This window comes from Lycium ferocissimum, chromosome 1 (genome assembly GCF_029784015.1).
Source record: "Lycium ferocissimum isolate CSIRO_LF1 chromosome 1, AGI_CSIRO_Lferr_CH_V1, whole genome shotgun sequence".
Classification (NCBI taxonomy): Eukaryota; Viridiplantae; Streptophyta; class Magnoliopsida; order Solanales; family Solanaceae; genus Lycium; species Lycium ferocissimum.
This window is the reverse complement of record NC_081342.1, coordinates 6,551,972-6,572,032: the sequence shown is the minus strand read 5'-3', so window position 1 is coordinate 6,572,032 and position 20,061 is coordinate 6,551,972. Positions and strand designations below refer to the sequence as shown.

General features: G+C 32.0%; 1 protein-coding gene and 1 long non-coding RNA gene across 7 annotated transcripts in view; one reads left to right on the top strand and one right to left on the bottom strand.

Moving 5' to 3' along the window:
* Nucleotides 1–20,061, bottom strand: part of LOC132036253 (uncharacterized) — a 131,623-nt gene that overhangs the window by 44,819 nt on the left and 66,743 nt on the right. Inside the window, exons 1-18 of one of the 6 annotated variants that reach the window (XM_059427066.1) lie at nucleotides 14,234–14,437; nucleotides 4,900–5,118; nucleotides 4,672–4,776; nucleotides 4,488–4,589; nucleotides 4,242–4,301; nucleotides 4,043–4,108; nucleotides 3,707–3,870; nucleotides 3,113–3,236; nucleotides 2,842–3,022; nucleotides 2,234–2,262; nucleotides 1,944–2,090; nucleotides 1,468–1,570; nucleotides 1,257–1,354; nucleotides 1,119–1,174; nucleotides 911–1,034; nucleotides 704–766; nucleotides 530–589; nucleotides 285–446 (exon numbers count right to left, since the gene is read on the bottom strand). The exons of 1 other annotated variant lie outside the window; for it this stretch is intronic. In XM_059427066.1, coding sequence (XP_059283049.1) covers nucleotides 285–446; nucleotides 530–589; nucleotides 704–766; nucleotides 911–1,034; nucleotides 1,119–1,174; nucleotides 1,257–1,354; nucleotides 1,468–1,570; nucleotides 1,944–2,090; nucleotides 2,234–2,262; nucleotides 2,842–3,022; nucleotides 3,113–3,236; nucleotides 3,707–3,870; nucleotides 4,043–4,108; nucleotides 4,242–4,301; nucleotides 4,488–4,589; nucleotides 4,672–4,776; nucleotides 4,900–5,118; nucleotides 14,234–14,407 — 2,037 coding nt within the window. In that variant the 5' untranslated portion in view covers nucleotides 14,408–14,437. Of the gene's footprint in view, nucleotides 1–284; nucleotides 447–529; nucleotides 590–703; nucleotides 767–910; nucleotides 1,035–1,118; nucleotides 1,175–1,256; nucleotides 1,355–1,467; nucleotides 1,571–1,943; nucleotides 2,091–2,233; nucleotides 2,263–2,841; nucleotides 3,023–3,112; nucleotides 3,237–3,706; nucleotides 3,871–4,042; nucleotides 4,109–4,241; nucleotides 4,302–4,487; nucleotides 4,590–4,671; nucleotides 4,777–4,899; nucleotides 5,119–14,233; nucleotides 14,438–20,061 lie in introns of those variants that run through there. 4 more of the 6 variants (XM_059426861.1, XM_059426999.1, XM_059426927.1 and 1 more) reach the window with 4 other exon arrangements.
* Nucleotides 4,682–20,061, top strand: part of LOC132036924 (uncharacterized) — an 82,823-nt gene continuing 67,443 nt past the window's right edge. Inside the window, exon 1 of the long non-coding RNA XR_009409718.1 lies at nucleotides 4,682–4,758. This is a non-coding gene — a long non-coding RNA (uncharacterized LOC132036924). The remainder of the gene's footprint in view (nucleotides 4,759–20,061) is intronic.

The window sequence follows — 20,061 nt, the reverse complement described above, 5'->3', positions numbered from 1 at the left end:
GCAGATCATATTCTCATGTTAATCTTTTAAAGACAAATGTGGAAATGCATCATACAAAAAGCATTTTAGTTAATTTTGTGTCATAACTTCTCTGGCTTGACTTGCGACCTAGTTTGTTCAGGAGCTCTTACAGTTTAGAAGCAGAAAATGGAAGAAGGTCTTGTGAAGTAGAATTTCCTAGTTGCTTTATCATTTGCCTCAGTTTATAGCAATTATTTGTAGTGTAAGCTTCATGTCAATCATCTAGAAAATTTTGAGCCTCCAAGACATTGTAAGTACTATACCTGAAGGCCTTCTTGCTCAACTCTCAACTGTGCATACTCCAGTTGCTGCTCGGAGAGAGTTATACCAGTATATTTGCATCCTGTTTGCTTGACAACTTCCACAGCAAAACTTCCCCAACCAAATCCAATCTCTAAAATGTGATGTTCCTTGCTAATTTTTGCCTGAATAGAATAGAAGCAGAATCAAATTATGCCTGAAATTTATATAGTAAAGGGGAGAGATTTTTACTTAGTTGATGGCTTACCTTTCTAATGAGAACATAAATCTTTCTCAGCTGTGCATCTTTTAGGTCTTCATCCTCACTCTAGAGGAATTATGAAAGAGAACTAAATCACCATGGAGTGAGCTTAAAGAACAAGAAATGTAGCTTAACATACGAAGAAAAAAGTGGGAAGCATTTAAAAGTTTGAGAGCTAACCTTGAAAATTGCACATGAGTATGTCATTGTCTCATCCAGAATGAGTGAGAAGAGTTCATTACTCTGGAAAAAAAAATTAACACCACAATACTTATCATCCATACAGTGGAACCAAATTTTACATAATAGCAACTGGCAATGATAAGGATGGCTTAAATTTGTATTGATCTTTGATCCCCTACATTCTTTGGGCTGATAATTAATTACCAGGTCATAATGATGAGAGATATTCCGACGAGCCTGAGTCAGGGTGTTTCGGTTTGAAACATGTCGAATGAAATATTTTGCAGATGACAGTGCTGCTGTAAAAAGCACTGGTGTCCACCAGCCTCTAGAGACATGAAAAGTGATGAAGGCCTTTAACATATAAACAGAAGTTTATGTTTCTTGATTTCAGGTCAGTAAACTATTTTACCTTCTCTTCCTAGATGTTTTAACAGATGCTTTCAAATCTCTGTTGGCAATAAATATCTGCAAAAGAATTCAGGAAGCTAAGTAGCTAAGTACCAACCAAAGCTATTTAATTCACAAAGATATCTAGTCATTTCCTCACCATGATAAGATTAAGAAGACCTTCGTTTTTATCAACAAAAGAGAAATCCCCATGAATAAAAGCATCAGCAAGGCCTATGTCAGCTTGAGTTGCAACCTGCAAGAGACCATCTATGTCTCAGAATTTGTCTAGATCGGGAAACTTTATTTTATTTATTTTGTGGTTTATTTTTTGATCACTTGTAGGGGCAAAAGAAAATTTCAATTTTCCTTCCAGTAAAACTGCATACTATGAACTCTAAGAGAAACTTTGAGAGAGCATTTCCTCTCTGTTCCTTGAAAGGTGAAAATTGTACCTCCTTCTTCCAACAAGTTGTATATCGTAACATGCAAAATTATTATCCAGATATTGTTAATTATCAGAAAAGAAACTCAAAAATCTCCGAGTAATAAAATAAATCGCGACTCACACGTGATCTGTTTTACAGCTTGACTTTCGACTATTATATGAGCTTTAAGCCGAAGAGATTGCAATAAAAGAAGTGTATTTTCTCAAGAAAATAGTCGTTCTGCATCTTGTATTTTCTCAATAAAATAGTCGTTCTGCATCTTGCTACCATTAAAACAGCAAGATCACAAATGCGATCAAATAAGAAATAGGATCAATGGAATAAACAAATTGTCAGACATGTATCTGCTTCTATTTTGGGATTAAAGTAATACAAGGTGAAACTATCATCACTCACATTATGCATCCTGTTTGAATGAAACTTTTGAAAAATCGAGTAACGAGGAGGCATGCTCCAGTTTCAGGCCAGGTCAGTACCATGTGCTTGGGGTTCTCTAGAGTACTACAATTCCTTCTAAGCATGCCATCTGCAGCAACTAAACCCGCCTGAGGAGAAGCAAAGGTTGTCAATCATCCACATGAGACCAAAGGGACAACAAAAGCAGGAAATACTCCAAATTGTTTAAAGAGTAAGGACTGCTTCAAGTTAAAAATCAGTTAAGAGTTTTTATTAGCAGAAGTAGTAGTACCTTTAGTACATTCTCATGGAAGCCATAGCCTGAAAGTATTGAAACAAATATACATCAATAAGCAGTGAAATAAAAAGCGCAAAAATAAAGTCTCTGCTCTAAAGGAAAGCAACGACTAAAACAGAACAACTCAAGCTACAAGTGTTACCAGTAGCTTTCCTTTAACCTTATGCGGAAAAAAAAGGCAGTGAGTAAACCAAGACACTTGGTAGTTGTGCTCAGTTGCTGGCGTCAAGTTGAAATGGGAAGAAAATAGAAAAAGTGAATGAAGATCTCTTTTGCATAGACAGCTTGGCGGCTAGTTTAGTCCCCTCAATAACAATGGTCCAAGGCTATTTCATCAAAATAGAAACGGGGTCACTTTATCCGTAATAAGTCAGAATATTCTCTTAAAAATTATTCAAACTTCTTAGCTGCAATTTCCCAGGACTAACAGTGAGAATTAATTAAAAATCCAGAGAAAGAAACTTTAACTCCAGAGAAAGAAACTTTTTGTTTCATACAGTGGATATCTGCAAATAATTTAAATGACAATAGTGAGTGATGCAATGCTTCATGTTTCAATTGAAGTTTATGAAGGAACATCTATCTTGGAAAGAGATTGATACCTTGATTTGCTCCACAAAACCATATTCCTCTCTTCCCTTGGATTTGGTGTTGCTCACATGAAGCTTTTGATGCAGCAATTGAAGGGACTGGGTGGCTTGTTTTCCACTTAAGCAACGTATGCTCTGGTGACTGAGGAGGGTCGAGGGTTACGAGATAAGGCAGCTCTGAGTCACCTAGATTCTGTAAGTTTAGACAACTCATAAATTAAGAGAGTATTATCTTCTGCTTTCTATAGAAGGTCGACCTAAATCATTGTATTGCATAACAAACCTCGATTATATTGAGCCAATATGTCGCACATCCTCTACTATTCATGTTTCCAAGAAAGTTACAAGCACTCCATGCTGCTGGCTTGCGAGGAAGGAATGCTTTGTCACGATGAAGGAAAATATCACTGTCGTAGAGGAAAAGAAAATGATTTTGCATATTACATCATAAATCTTATTAAGACTATGGTCCAATCCACCAACTCACTTCTTTCAACATGATATTCTGCCTTTTTAAGTAGTGCTCGTGGTTGTGGGTAGAATCTTAGAAGCGGATGGCAGAATTACTAACTGTATTAATCTTGGCCTCCAGTACCATTTTCATATTAGCTCAACATCTGGCAGGCTGTAGCTTTTTGACTAAAACCAGCCACCATTAGAACATGCATTTTAACTTAACTTCACTAAAGCACAAAATAGAGCTCCTTTGGTAACAGAATATATAAATACTAACACGGCTATACATTTATTATCTTTTCTTAGAGCAGGATAAACCACATTAGTGATGTTAGTCTATGGATGAAATTCCAAAAAAAGATAAAGTCAAAATTAAAGAGAAAAGAAAGCCAAGGTATTCAAATAAAGGAGACGAAAGTACCTATCGACATACTGGAAAGCACCCAGTATTCTTGTTTCATCATATGTTGCCCCTTTTCCTAACATTTTCAAGGTATCTGGAGAATGTGTAGCCATTATGCATCCATCAAATACTTCTTTGGCACCATCATTGCAAGCTATGGTACAACCTGCAAGGGATTTTCTCTTACATAAAAGTATAAAAATATTTAATCTGTTGGAATCACGAGTTGTTCGTAGCTCTGTGATGGTAGCACAATACAGCTAATTGGAAGAAGCCATAAATAACAACTTGAAAAAATAGCTAACTATGCAAGATGTTCATAAATAAAACCAAACTAGACCTTCATTTGTCGACACAAGATTTTACTTCACAGCCAGTTCTTACTTGGCAGCCTCTCTTCTCAAGTTCCTCCTTAAAATGCTAATTGAGAGATTCCCCCACCAAATCTAATGGATATGCACCAAGGGTTTGAAAGTGAAAATTGGTAGCCTGAAGTTTTCCTCAGGGAAATTGTAAAAATGTTGTGGTATCTATTGAAAAAAAAAAAAATCACCTTGTTTACATATGTATGTGATTGCCATCTTACAGTGAGCAATTGAGGAAGACCAAATAGCTGTAAAGAAAGAAACAAAAGCACCCTTAGGCACAAGATAAATTGATATGGGTAATTCAAAATATTGCATGCAACACATTCTCAATAGGCTATAATCTACAAAAGAAGTACGTTAATTGAACAGCAGATAAGAGACAACAATTGGCTATAATCTACACACGAAGTATGCTAAGGAGAGAAAAAAACCTGCAGAAGATTGTGATCGTGGCAGAATGAAAGAATGTAATTAGCAGAAAAGTCCAATACTCCTGCTAAGGGGCAGCTCCAGATTGAAGCACATATTGGACCCTGTGGAACATAGTGTGTATTGCTTGAACAAAAGGCAAATACAAGTATCAAAATCAATATAAACGACAAACAGCAGTGTCACCAGATAAGCCTTCTGAAATAACTCCGAATAGCCATGTGACTCAATAAATTGCCCTACTGTTTCATTGCGATCAACTTCAGGACTGTTGTCCAGTGCTTCACGGTAATTGCAAACAATAAAAAATCAACATGAAATGAAATTGAATACTCTGTGATAAGAAGTAAATCAACAAATCACAAATAATACAAGTAGATAAAATACATATGTAAAGAGAGATAAGTTATGGTACCTTATGACATCTTGCTTGAACCTGTTAATATCTCTGATCATTTGCCAAAAGTACGGATTCAAGACATTCTTTTTCTGTGCAAAGAGACCAGAGAGTCCATTACGGGTACCCCATTCGCAACCACAGTCTTGGTCTAAGCTCACTGAGAATGACAGATCAGAGATCTCCATGTCAACTCCAAGGAAGTCAAAAAATTCCATCATGTTTGGATAAGTTACCTGTTACATACACACCATTTCAGCATTGAAACACCAATGATTTTACCCATAAAGACTCAAAATGATGGGATTTGCCTTAAGAAATAATGCAGAAAGTGAAGTACGACTGTCTGTTTAGTATTCTACTAACAATACATGAAAATAGAGTTTAACGTTGATCATATTACCTTTTTAGCTTTTTCTTTGACACGTTAATATGCATCAAACCATAACGCCCAACTGCCAAGGTATTTCTTGGTCCAACTTTTGGGCGTGACACGACTTTATTACATTGGGATTTAATCCAAAAGACGTCTCGACAGTTAATTCATAGACCCCCCTTTATTGCATTAACTTTTTTTCTCTCATTCCCAAGCGAAATTTGTGAAAAGTTTATTTGCAATGTATGTTTATCTGTTGCATGGGCAATCGAGCATAATACAACTGCGTTGGCGCTGTTACAGTTGATAACGTTGGACACTTTCACTATGGTGGTTTTAACGGGTTATTTACTGATTAGTCAACCAGTTTTATAAGCAAAAAGGGCTGAGACAAAATTAGGAATTTTTAATGCTCTCAATCACTGGGTCTAAGCTTATAATCAAAAGCTTCATGTTTTTAGCCTTTACCCAATTGATTTTTATATTGTGAATAATTTGAAAGTTAGGTCACTTTCCCAATTTCTCTTATTCAACACTGTCGCGTCTTCATTGTTGGCCAACGAATTCGATTTTTATTGTGCTTGGAACTCAAATTATGGTTAGAATACTGATTTTATAAGAATTGGGTTGTAAAATCATACAGTAAAAAGATAACTACCTCTATTGAAAAAGTGGATTTGAGTTTTGAATATAATTTTTGTGAGAAATTTTGGAGTGAACTAGTGTCGTTTAGACTTGTTGAAAATAGTATATGTTTACAAAATTTGAAGTTATTAGATGGAGATTTGAATTGGTTTTGAACAAGAATTGCAACTGGAAATTGCAGAAAAAGTTTGTCACTGTAGATAGCAACGCGTTATATGTATTTTTGAAAATTTTCCTAGAGATAATACCTCAAAGCCCCTAAACTTGACATCGTTTACTTAATGCGCACATGAACTATTGTTAGTCCTAATGACCCCTCCCCCTTGCGGACCTGACAATTTGATAAGCTTAATGTCCCTGAAAGTTGATGTTATAAAGATGATGGATACACTTTTTTTTAGGCGTGTGGTAGTGACGAAAAATTAGCTTTTTCCCAGTGGGGTGTTTTTTTAACCTTTAATTGCCACATAATCATATCCGATGGTTTATTTTTTCAATTGTATATTTCTTCTTGCCAATTTATTTCAACTGTGTTTCTTCCCTTCTTTTTTTTTTTTTTTGGGGTAAAATTTATAAAATAAACTTGGGTGAAGCTCCATTATTTTAGCCAAATAATTTTTTTTAGTCAAAATATTGAAGCTCCGACTGTGCTTTTTTTTTTTTTTTTTTTTTTTTTCATTTTCTAAAACTACTTTAGGTGGAATGTCTATTTATTCCAACTCTGTACTTTCTTTCCAGGTCAATTATGATTTTTTCTTTTTTTTGGCTAGAGCTCCTTTATTCAAAATAATAAAATTCATCGGTGCATTTCTTTTTGTTTATCTTTTAAATGAAATAACTATTTATTTCAATCGTGCATTCTTTTCAGGCCAAATTTGTAAAATAAACTTTGCTGGAAATTCTTCTTCTTTTTTTCACTTGATTTTATTTTAACTTTGCTGAAAATTCATTAATTTTTAGCCAAATAAATTTTTTAACTCCATTAATGGAGCCATGCTTTTTACTAATGTGGAGCCGAAAAAGATGATCCAAAAAATGAATGAACTTTAAGAAAAATAATGAAACATATTTAAACTATTTCTACTATATAGAAGCATGGGTTAAAGCCCATGCTTCGTCGTCCGTAAGCATTTAAAAAAAAAAAACAAAAAAAAAAGTGTGGTCCCCATATTAACACCAACCAATATTAAAAAAAAAAAAAAAACACCAACCAATATTAAAAAAAAAAAAAAAAGAAGTAAAAAAAGTGAAACCAACCATCTCCAAACTCATGGAACAAAAAAATTGGATCCCGTATTAACAAAATCAAACAATATAAAAAAAAAAGTGAATCCCATATTAAAAAAATAAACAATATAAAAAAAAGTGTAAACTTTGTATTCATAGCAAACACTAATATAATAAAGTTTTAGATACGGAACACAAACTACAATGTTATATTAATCGTGTTTTGAATATATATATATATATATATATATATATATATATATATATATATATATATATATATATATTATATAGTGCAAACTAATAATTTCCAAAAGGGTAGGCCCCATACTAAATAACACCAAGCAATATAAAAAAAAAAAAAAAAACCATATAAAGCATGGGTTTAGACCCATGCTTCGTCGTCCGTTGTCCTTTAAAAAAAAAAAGGGTGTGGGCCCCATACTAAATAACACCGAGCAATACACAAAAAAAACAAAAAAAAAAGGAAGAAAAAAAAGTGGAACTCACCATCTCCGAACTCATGGGGAAAAAAAAAAGTGGACCCCATATTAACAAAATCAAGTAATATCAAAAAAAAAAAAAAGTGAACCCCATATTAAAAAAAATATAATGTTAAAAAAAAGTGCAGACTTTGTATTCGTAGCAAACATTTAATATAATAAAGTTTTATATACGAGACAAACTACAATGTTATATTAATCGTGTTTTGAACATAGTATATATATATATATATATATATATATATATATATATACATATATATATATATATATATAAAAATGCAAATAATAACGGAAAAGGGCCAAAATTACCCTTGAACTTTAAAAATAGTTCATTCAAATCCTTCGTTATACTTTAGGGCCAATTATACCCTTACGGTTATACTATGGGGTAATAATTATACCCCTTCATGTCCCTAATTGTTGCCACGTGAAAATCATCTAGCCCTTCAAAATTATTTTACCTCAAATAATTTTTTACTCACTAAAATAACTCAATCCGACCGAATTTTTTTTTCAAAGAAATAATACGGATAATTTTTCCAAAAAAAAAATATAAAAATAATTCGTATTATTTTCTTGAAAAAAAAATTAATTCGATTGAGTTATTTTAGTGAGTAAAAAATTATTTGAGGTAAAATAATTTTGAATGGTCCTAAATGCCACGTGGCTGCGATTACGTCCCGAAGGGTATGATAATTGACCCACAAGATAATCAAGTATAATTAGCCCTAAAAGTATAGCGGCGGAATGTACATGAACTATTTTTTAGTTAGGGAGTAATTTTGGCCCTTTTTCTAATTAATAATGTCCAAAAAAAAAGTGCACCGCATATTAAAAAATCAAATAATATTCATATAATTTTCAAAGTATCTCATTAAGTCAATAATGATGGATTCATTGCCACGTGCGTATCAATCCATTAGTGGGAGTAAATCTCATTAAGTCAATATAGAAACATGGGTTAAAGCCCATGCTTCGTCGTCCGTAAGCATTAAAAAAAAAAAAAAGTGTGGTCCCCGTATTAACACCAACTAATATTAAAATAAAAAAAATAAAAAAAGAAGTAAAAAAAGTAGAACCAACCATCTCCAAACTCACGGAAAAAAAAAGTGGATCCCGTATTAACAAAATCAAGCAATATAAAAAAAAAAAAGTGAATCCCATATTAAAAAAACAAACAATGTAACAAAAAAAAGGGGTAAACTTTGTATTCATAGAAACACTAATATATATAAAGTTTTAGATACGGATGAACTACTTATGTTATATTAATATATATTATATATATATATATATATATATATATATAAAATAGTGCAAACTAATAATGTCGAAAAGGGTGGCCCGTCTTAAACAACACCAAGCATATAAAAAATAAAAAAATAAAAAAAAGAAGAAACCATATAAAGCATGGGTTTAGACCCATGCTTCGTCGTCCGTTGTCCTTTTACAAAAAAGGGTGTGGGCCCCATACTAAATAACACCGAGCAATACAAAAAAAAAAAAGCAATAAAAAGGAAGAAAAAAAAGTGAAACTCACCATCTCCGAACTCATGGGAAAAAAAAAAGTGGACCCCATATTAACAAAATCAAGTAATATAAAAAAAAATAAAAATGAACCCCATATTAAAAAAAATATAATGTTAAAAAAAGAGTGCAGACTTTGTATTCGTAGCAAACACTAATATAATAAAGTTTTAGATACGGTGTACAAACTACAATGTTATATTAATCGTGTTTTGAACATATATATATATATATATATATATATATATATATATATATATATATATATATGCATAAAAATAGTGCAAATTAATAATGTCCAAAAAAAAAAAAGTGCACCCCATATTAAAAAATCAAACAATATTTATATAATTTCCAAAGTATCTCATTAAGTCAATAATGATGGATTCATCTACACGCGCGTATCAATCCATTAGTGGGAGAAATGAAATTGCTTTTCTTCAAAAGATTAAGTAGTCAAACCATATAATTTTCTAGTCAAACCATATAATTTTCTTTCTTTTTTTTTTTTTTTTGCTATTCCGCTATGTCATTTATTTGTTATGTTTACTAAAATAAATATACTTAAAATATTTATATTTTAAAATAAGCTAGAATTTAATTACTTTTTTATTTTTATTCTTACTCTAATAAATGTGAAAAGAGATTAATGTCGTAAAAAAAATATATCAAATGAAGATCAAATAATGAATAAGGTAAATGTCAAATTATAATTCTAATGGAAGTTTTCTTAAAAAATCATGCAAAAGACAACATGACAAGTAATAAGTTAAACCGAGAATATTTACCAAAAATTAAAAAATAGTATTTCTTCGTTTAAATAGAAAATCAATTTCGACTTTGTTTCGTTTTAAACATGTAAAATTAATTTAATAATTTGAATTAGAATTATCCAAATCAAAATTTGATAAAAAATAATAAGTATTTTACACCTTTAAATTAATCGAATTAAAATTGAAAGTATCAACCGATGCTTAAATATTCGCTATTGTTTTATCTCAAAAGAGAGGAAAATAGTTTCTTTTTTAAACAAGTCTTTCTTTTAAAAATATTAATAAATTTGCCGATTTTGTATTCGTAGCAAACATTAATATAATAAAGTTTTAGATACGGAGCACAAACTACAATGTTATATTAATCGTGTTTTGAACATAATATATATATATATATATATATATATATAATCACTATCCAAACACAACTACATACACATAGATGCACTATAATCTAAAGTGTTGGGCCCGTGCGCAGCACGGGCATAGGCCGTCTAGTTAATATATAGAAGCATGGGTTTGCACCCATGCTTCGTCGTCCGTTTTCCACTATTAAAAAAAAAAAAAAGTATGGGCCCCAACTAAGCATCAACCAATATTTAAACAAAAAGTGTGGGCCCCAACTAAATACCAACCAATATTAAAAAAAGAAGAAGAAGAAGAAAAAAAAAGTGGAACCCACCATCTCCAAACTCACAGAAAAAAAAAAGTGGACCCCATATTAACAAAATCAAGCAGTAAAAAAAAAACGAATCTCATATTAAAAAAACAAACAATGTAAAAAAAAAAAAAAAGTGCATCCCATATTAAAAAATCAAACAATATTTATGTAATTTCCAAAATATCTCATTAAATCAATCATGATAGATTCATTGTCACATGCGTATCAATTCATTAGTGGGAGCAAATGAAATTATTGTACAGCAACATACTTAAAATACTTATATATTAAAATAAGATAGAATTTAATTACTTTTTTATTTTTTCCTTACTCTAATAAATGTGAAAAGAGATTAATGTCATAAAAGAAAAAATAATATTAAATGGATGTCAAATAATTAATAAGGTAAATTAGTGAAATTATAATTCTAATTGACGTTTCCTTAAAAAACCGTGCAAAAGAAAACATGACAAGTAAAATGAGTTAAACCAAAAATATTTACCAAAAGTTAAAAAATGGTAGTTTTTCATTTAAATAGAAAATCAAATTTCTACTTTGTTTCATTTTAAACACGTAAAATTAATATAATAATTTGAATTAGAATTATCCAAATCAAAATTTGATAAAAAAATAATAGGTATTGTTTAGGCACAATCTACATACATTAACAATAGAATATTTTACACCTTTAAATTAATCGAATTAAAATTCAAAGTATCAACAGATACTTAAATATTGCTATTGTTTTATCTCAAAGAGAGAAAAATGGTTTCCTTTTAAATAAGTCTATTAATAAATTTTTGCCAACTTTGTATTCGTAGCACACACTAATATAACAAAGTTTTGGATAAGGAGCACAAACTACAATGTTATATTAATCGTGTTTTGAACAATATATATATTACTTTACTACTATATAGAAGAGCCGGTTTATAAGCAAGATCGTCGTCCGTCCTTTGGTCCCACTTTTTTATTTAAGGGCAAAAAAATCCTTTGTGGTCCCACCCACTTTTTTATTTAAGGGCAAAAAAAATGATATTTTTATATTTTATATTACCAACTCTTTTAAAAAGTAGATAGAAATACTTTATTATATTTCTATTTTTCTACTATATAGAAGCATCGGTTTACCCATGCTTCGTCGTCAGTCACTCTTAAAAAAAAAATGCTTCTATATAGTTAAAAAAAAAGGGGGAAAAAGTGGACCCCACCCTCTCCAAACTCATAAAAAAAAGGTGGACCCACCCTCTCCAAACTCATGAAAAAAAAAGTGGACCCCATATTAAAAAAACAAGCATTGTCAAAAAAAAAAAAAAACGTGAACCCCATATATTAAAAAATCAAACAATATTCATGTAATTCCTAAAGTATCCCCATCAAGTTAATAATAGTGAATTCATTGCTTCATGCGTATTAACCCATTAGTGAAAGCAAATGAAATTATTGCACAAGCAAAAACATGAACCCCATATTATTTTTTCTTCAAAAGGTTTAGTAGGCAAATACATACAATTTCCTTTCTTTTCTTATATTAGCCTGAGATCTAATCTAGATATTTAATTGCTGTATTTGCTATTCCGCCATATAATTTATTTGTTATGATTACTAAAATAAATATACTTAAAATATTTATATTTTAAAATAAGATAGAATTTAATTACTTTTTCATTTTTATTCTTACTCTAATAAATGTGAAAAGAGATTAATATCAAATGGAGATCAAATAATGAATAAGGTAAATTAGTCAAATTATAATTCTAATTCACGTTTCCTTAAAAATCCATGCAAAAGACAACATGACAAGTAAAATGAACTAAACGAGAATATTTACCAAAAATTAAAAGATAGCATTTCTTCGTTTAAATAGAAAATCAATTTCTACTTTGTTTTGTTTTAAACATGTAAAATTAATTTAATAATTTGAATTAGAATTATCCAAATCAAGGTTTGATAAAAAAAGTAATAAGTATTTTACACCTTTAAATTAATCGAATTAAAATTGAAAGTATCAACTGATGCTAAAATATTGCTATTACGAATTAAAATTGAAAGTATCAACTGATGCTAAAATATTGCTATTATTTTATCTCAAAGAGAGGAAAATAGTTTTCTTTTAAACAAGTCTTCTCTTTTAAAAATTATTAATAAATTTTCGTAGCAAATACGAATATAATAAAGTTTTAGATACGGAGCACAAAACCCATACTTCGTGTATATATATGTATATTATCACTATCCAAACACAACTATATATACATAGATACACTATAATCTAAAGTGTTGAGCCCGTGCGCAGTACGGGCATAGGCCATCTAGTTTTATCTTAAAAATGCCACGTGAATAGCTATCACCACGTACGGCACAGATTGGTCAAGGAACTATTAATTAAATAACTAAATATTGAAAGATAATTAAGACAAAAAACAATCCAAATATCTACCAAATAAATACCAAGTTCAAGGAATCTCGAGTACTACAAAAATCTCCTCAATCTCCCGTGCCACGCTTCCAAGGGGTAAATACTTACCACACTAGTAAAAAATTACTATTTTCCCATTAAAAAATATTCAGTGGCTATTTTCTGCTTAATGTAGGTGGGAAAAACCTAAATAGCAGTGTTTTCACACGGAAAAATTAGAAAGTTTCCCAACATTTCAATGGGAATCTATTTCCCACCATGCATTTTCTCAGTGAGATAGTTCGGTACGAATGAATGTCGGTGCTATAAATTATGTTTTATAGCATAAATTCCCACTGAATATCGGTGGATAAAACTATCATTTCTAGTAGCGCGAGTGTTTACATCAGGGTTAAGTATTTAATGAAGTAATACATGTTAATTTACCGCGTTTAAGTAAAAGTCTCTGTATTCAAACACATGGTATGCATTTATTGATTTAACGTAAACACCTCAAGTTTTTACACACAAAGCTGATAGCCCAAATCTGGTTTTCTCCCAAGATTAGATCTTTACCATCAAAACCTTAAGTATCAACTCACGGAAAATCTTGGTGTTATTGCCTTTTTCAGTCAGAAAATTCACAGAACCATCTTCGTAGATATTAAATTACCTTGCAAGGACGATTTTTATGACGATATAGCCATTCATTCGGATAATCTTTTACCAACATATTGTAGTCGGATAACAACAACAACAACCACCCAGTGTGATCCCACAAGTGGGAAATTTTATAGTCACTAAACTACTCCCTCCGGATAAAAAAGAGTGTTCACTTATCAAATCAAGAAAGAATTAACCTTATTTTTTCAGATTTATCCCTATTAAATATTATGTGATCAAATTTCAATACTTATTTAATTAGGGATAGTTTAATCAAATTACCTATTTTTATCTAGGAGCTAGCTAATTATCTAGTTTATGGGTTTTCAACTATAATTCTTTATTTGCTGGCCTCTGAATAAATTATTTGGATATAATGATTTTCTTAACACAAATTCGAAGTTTGACCCAAAGTTATTAGATTAATTCTGCCGAACTTGTAACTACCACAAGACTCCGACCCTGCTTATTACGCGTATGCACTAATTTATGAGCACTTTAGTGTTTATCAAACGCATAATATCAAATCAAAAAGTACTTATAAACTTACTCGAACACCCTCTGACCGCACTTACCCGATTGAAGACCATAAATCCAAGGTCAAGATCCACGCCATCGACGGTGACAGTATTAGCATGGCCACCAAGATAATGTTCCTTCTCATATACCACAACTTTGACACCAGCTTTTGCCAGTTCATATGCACAAACCAGTCCAGTTATCCCTGCCCCCACTACTGCTACCTTCATTTTATAAATCAGGCTTCAAAGTTACAACTGCAATAACAATGCAAGATTAGAAAAGGATAGAAGTGAGCAGTCAGTAACTTTCACTTCCCTACTTTTCATGAACTGAATGAAACATTTGATAGCAATTTGTTAAAAAGAAAAAAAAAATACTCGATCGACTTAATTAAGCAATTAATTCAATTTCCCATTGTAAAGAACATATGGAGCTATAGTACATTCACAAAATCTTTTTGGTGTTGTTGAAGTTTTGAAGTTGATTGACACATTGATTTTGAGGTCTTGAGGATAAGGTGTTATATTGATGACAATTGACGAGGGTAACCGCAAGAAATTAAGGAGTGATAGCTACTAGCTGTAGAGTCTCCCATCTCAGAGCCCGTATATTATGGTCCATTGTAACACCCCGTACCCGCAAGAAATTAAGGAGTGATAGCTACTAGCTGTAGAGTCTCCTTTTCATATAGAGCCCGTATATTATGGTCCATTGTAACACCCTGTACCTTTAACCTAAGCTTTGATCATGATCCTAGACTTAGAAAACCCGATAAAGAATGTGGGAATTGAAAATTTCCTCTTCAGCTGTAAGATGGTGGTTTACGCCCATGAACAAGGACTATATTTCAAAGATACGGCCCGTATTTCAAGTCATAAACTGGTACCAAAGATTTCTGAACATTCTGGAATTTGGCATTTGGATGTTACATTGTTAAATACGGACCGTATTTCAAAATATGACCCGTATTTCAAAAAGTATTTGGAATTTGGGAAAACTTCCTTGATAAAAGTTGTAGAGCTTTGAAATACCTTTCCAACGGTATACTATGGGGGTCAAACGGACATCTGTACAAAGAGTTATGACCATTTTACTGAAGAGACGCAGTGCAGTCCATACGGAATACGGACCGTATTTCAAAATACGGCCAGTATTTAACTGGGCGTAAAATTCAATTTTCCAGAACAGTATATATTCGTCCATATCAGTTCAAATCATTATTTTTCATTCCTTCAAGCCCTAGAACGACCTCCTACCCTCTTCCATCATTAAGAATACCAAGGTAAGCCTACTCTAATTATTCCAAGTTAATTCTAATACATTTCCTTGTAATCTAAACAAGAAATCATCATTCTTAACCTAGTGTTTTCAAGAAAACTCATCTCAAGGTTCAAGAATTCAAGATTTTAGAAATCTTCTTCAAAGCTCAAGTCTTTAATTCAAGTTTTGGAGCGACTAAGATATGTAGAGTTACTATCTATGTGTGAAAACATCATTGTTCTTCCCCACGTCTCATAATCATAAATTATGATTCTTTAAGAAAACTAGGATTTCTATACCATGCTCATGATAACCCTAGGTCCATGTCCATAATTATATTATTTATGAATTGCTATAATTCCATCATTGAGTTCTTAATATTTCTTTATGATTATTAAGAATCTGTCCGTAATCTATGAAAAATCCTTATATCTCATTCCATGGGTTCATGCATGCTAGTTTATGATATATTATGCTATTTTCAAGAAAATACTATACATGTTTTACAAGTTCATGCAAGCAAGCTATAATTTATGATATCCATGTACAAGCAAGTTATATTCATGAAAACCATGGGCAGCAAGTGCCACTTATTTTACATGTTCATGATTTTGGGAGTTGCTTTAATTATCGAGGAAGGCTTCAGATAGCCTGAAACTACGTAGTCACCGTAGGATGAGGATTGCTCCACCCATGTCCCGGACGATCTCTCATAATGACTGGATCCTTTCATATTTTATTAAATCTCATGTTCCCTAGCAAGGACTGAGTGTTCTGCTGGCGGAACGCAAGTACCAGACCATGGATCGGTTATAAGTTATTGCTCTCCCTACTTATGATATTTTTACCATGTTATATATATATATATATATTCATGTTCATGACCAGGTTTCAGTTCCTATCATTATTATTTCATGTCCCATGTTATTTCATTCAGTTGCTTTACATACCAGTACATTTAAAGTGTTGACGTCCCCTTTCTATTGCCCCGGGGGCCTGCATTTCACGATGCAGGTACTGATATACAGGACGACACATCTGCTCAGTAGGACAGCATTCGTATCAGCTTATTGGTGAGCCCCATCTCATTCGGGGTTTAGTCAACTTTTGTTTTATGATTAGTTATGCATCTAAGGTATGCTGGGGGCCTTGTCCCAGTAAGTATGTTTTCCAGTCAGAACCTAGGTTCAAGTGTCTTAGGGAGTCTATGAAACCGTGTCCAGTGAAGTCACTTTTATATGTGTGTGCGCGCCACACATATAAATAGTTGACCACCAAGACATTTAAGATTGTCTCACTTCTTTCAACTCTAGATCATGCAATAGAGCTATGTTCTCAGAAATCACTCGGACTCGTGTGTTGTTTCCCGTTTTACCGAATACGCCTCATCTCAATAGATGAGGAAGATGTAAATCTAATCATTATCGATGTGTGGCTTTCAGATAGAGTCATCCTGAATTATTCTTACTCGTGCCATGAAGCTTAGAGCAATAAGTAACATTCTTTTTCCATCGAATTCTGAACGTATCAAATGTGTAAGCGGCAAGAAGGAAATTCGAGACCCAAGAGTTGCCAAATAGTGCATGGTGTGTTTATCAGGTGTTAGTACCATTTGAAAGACAACTTTCGGTATGGTCGCACACGTAGGTTATATACCCTATAGAGTAAGTTTATTTGGCTCTTTGACCATGGAGCTATAGTATAAGGGTGATGGTTCATATTTAAGACCCCACGAGGTAGGATGTTATGAAGTTAACCGCAGCAGGCATAAATTGTCCATGATAGTTTTGAGCAGGAAATAGCCTAAGAGCCAACCACCTGTAATACTAGAAAGTCTCGACCTTTTCTAGGATATATATATTTTTGCCATATGATCTATGCACATGACTAGGAAGGGACTGATGCGATAAGAAAACCACGAGCAGACGATATTGAATTTTTTTTTTTAGGGTTAGTTTTAAATTATTTAAGCTTATTCAGATCAGACCTAGAGAGATGATGTTAGTAAGTTACTACAAGAGGCAGATATTACTATGAGATAAAAGATATGACAATTCCCTCTTAGGTTATGCGATTAAGTATTTATCCCCGATATGTATAGTATGATATAATTTTAAAAGTGTATAGGGAGTTTGGGGTTAGTTATTTCAATTCCTTGTTTGAGACGGATGAAATTTTGCAAGTGTGATCCATGTCTATAGTTCGGAGATGATAGTATACAACCCTAATGAGTCGATAAGGAGGAAAAGTTAGAAATAACCTTATGCTTCACTTTTAGTCGTGAGAAGAATTAGAGAATACGATACTAGCAAGTGGTTAACAGAAGCATAGTAAGTAAAGTTTGAATAGATACAAGAATTAGAAATTTTCGGCGAGTTAGTAGAAGTACAATTTGAGTTACTTAGTCAAGTTAGCACTACTAAAGTGGGTAATCGGTCGAATACACCGAAAAGGTTTGGAAGAGTGATTCCTATTTACCATATTTTTAACATATAAAAGTTGGAAAAGGATTCATATTTACCAAAATTTTTGCTCTACTTGTCACTTCAAATAGTAACACATCTAAAATTTATTTTTCCTTTTATATATTCCATAAAAGATTTACTTTTCTATTTAAAAGTACTCATTATTCTCCATAAAAATTAACCTATTTAGCTTATTATTGGTAAAAAAAGGCCACAAAAATTCCCTCTTAAAAAAAATTGGGGGCCTAAAGCACAAGCTTTAGGTTCTTCACCGAAAAGTCGGTCTTGCAATCCCACAATCATAGCAACATGTCTTGCAATCCCACAATCATAGCAACATATTATCTTGTTCATTATCATTGATGAGATCGATTTTTTCTCTCTTAGCAAGGTCTTGTTAAATCTTAATCATTGATAAAACCTTTTCACCATCAAAAGATGTGGTACAGTGGATGAGCTTGCTCTTCCCTTAACTAGATATCTCGGGTTCGAGCCCTAAATATTAAAAAACCTTGGTAGGGAGCGCTTCCCCATGAATGGGGCCCTACACGGCGCGAATCTGGATATAATCGGGCTTCAATGCCGGTACCAAACACCGAATGGAAATTAAAAATAAAAAAAATAAAAAAAAATAAAAAAAAAACTTTCCAGTAAAGCTAGCCATAAGCTAGATAAACGAAAAACATACTAAGAAACTTAATCATTGATAAGATTAATTCCGGAATGCTTTTTCCACCTTATAATCCTGAAAGTGGGGAATTGTTCTTTGCCCAATCGGTAATTTTGATGAAATAGATAGGAGAGATAATCGGGAAATTTTTAAATTGATAAGGAAGCAAATATATGGAATATTAATTAGGAAAATTTACTTGTTATAGCTACTTTTACTACCTATTTAATGTTAATAACTACCTTTTATTAAAATTAATAATAATAGCTAATTAATTTTCTAAATTACCAATTATAGATACAACAGTAACTTGCACTCATAGTTCTCAAATACACCGTAAAAAACGGTAAACACTATCCCAACTTCCCATTTTCAAGCTCACGTAATATACATTACGTTTCTCTCACCCTTTCCATTAATTTTAGCCGTTTTTTTCTCCTCGTAATATATCCATTACCATCAGCACGATTCCACTACAATTTATTGTGCCGAGATTTGGGGTGTGTGTATTTGTGTAAGTTTTCATTATTTTGTGTATTTTAGTCAATTTAATTCGATATTTTTGACATTTTTCAAGATTTTTAACTTTCAATGCTTAGGTTTCCCAATTTGAGTAGTGAAAAACATCAATTAATGGCGGATGAAAGCATATCTAGTAGGGTTGCAATAGGTATCCCACATACTCTTCAAAATTTAGATTCCTTCTTTGATTTGGGTATTTCTCAGCAACATGATGTTGATGCAGCTTCTGCTGAGAAATTGGTTGCTGAAAGGAGATCTAAGAAAATCCATGATCCTCGCAGAATCAGAAATACTTCAACTGTTAATTTGGAGGAAAAAATGTTTCTGACATCGCCACAAAGAGGAGAAAAACATCCGATGTTGCTTCTAGTAGCAAAGGGAAGAATGTTGTAGAGACTAATACCGGAGAACAACAATTAACTATGAACAAGCAAGTATTTTTTGATTTTTATATACATTTTTCTGTTGTATAAAAATTTGTATTTTACATGTTGCCAAAATTCGGTTAATGATTCATTTATTTTTTACCCCATCTGTAAGTATGGTTGCATGTATTTATTGATCTGAACAATTCATTAATGGATGGGAACACATACATACAACTGTATCATGTCTTTTCAATAATCATATTTGTTATCAATTATCAAACTATGTATCATGTATTTCTAATTCCTCACATTTGTGTATTTTTAAAATCAATAACAGGTATATGTATGTTTACAAAAGCAGATATGTGTATGTGTCAGATAAAAGGTGTATTTGTTCAACGTTTGTCAGCTAAACATCTTAATAACTGTGTTTTTGTTTGCACGTATTTTATTGATCCGAACAATTCGAGAATAGATGGGATAGGAGTCGTATGTATTTTTGTTTTTGTTTGAATTAGCTTTGTATTTGAAACATACAAAAAGTTGATAACCAATTTGTTATCAAAAAATCAACCATGTATCATGGGTTTTTTTTT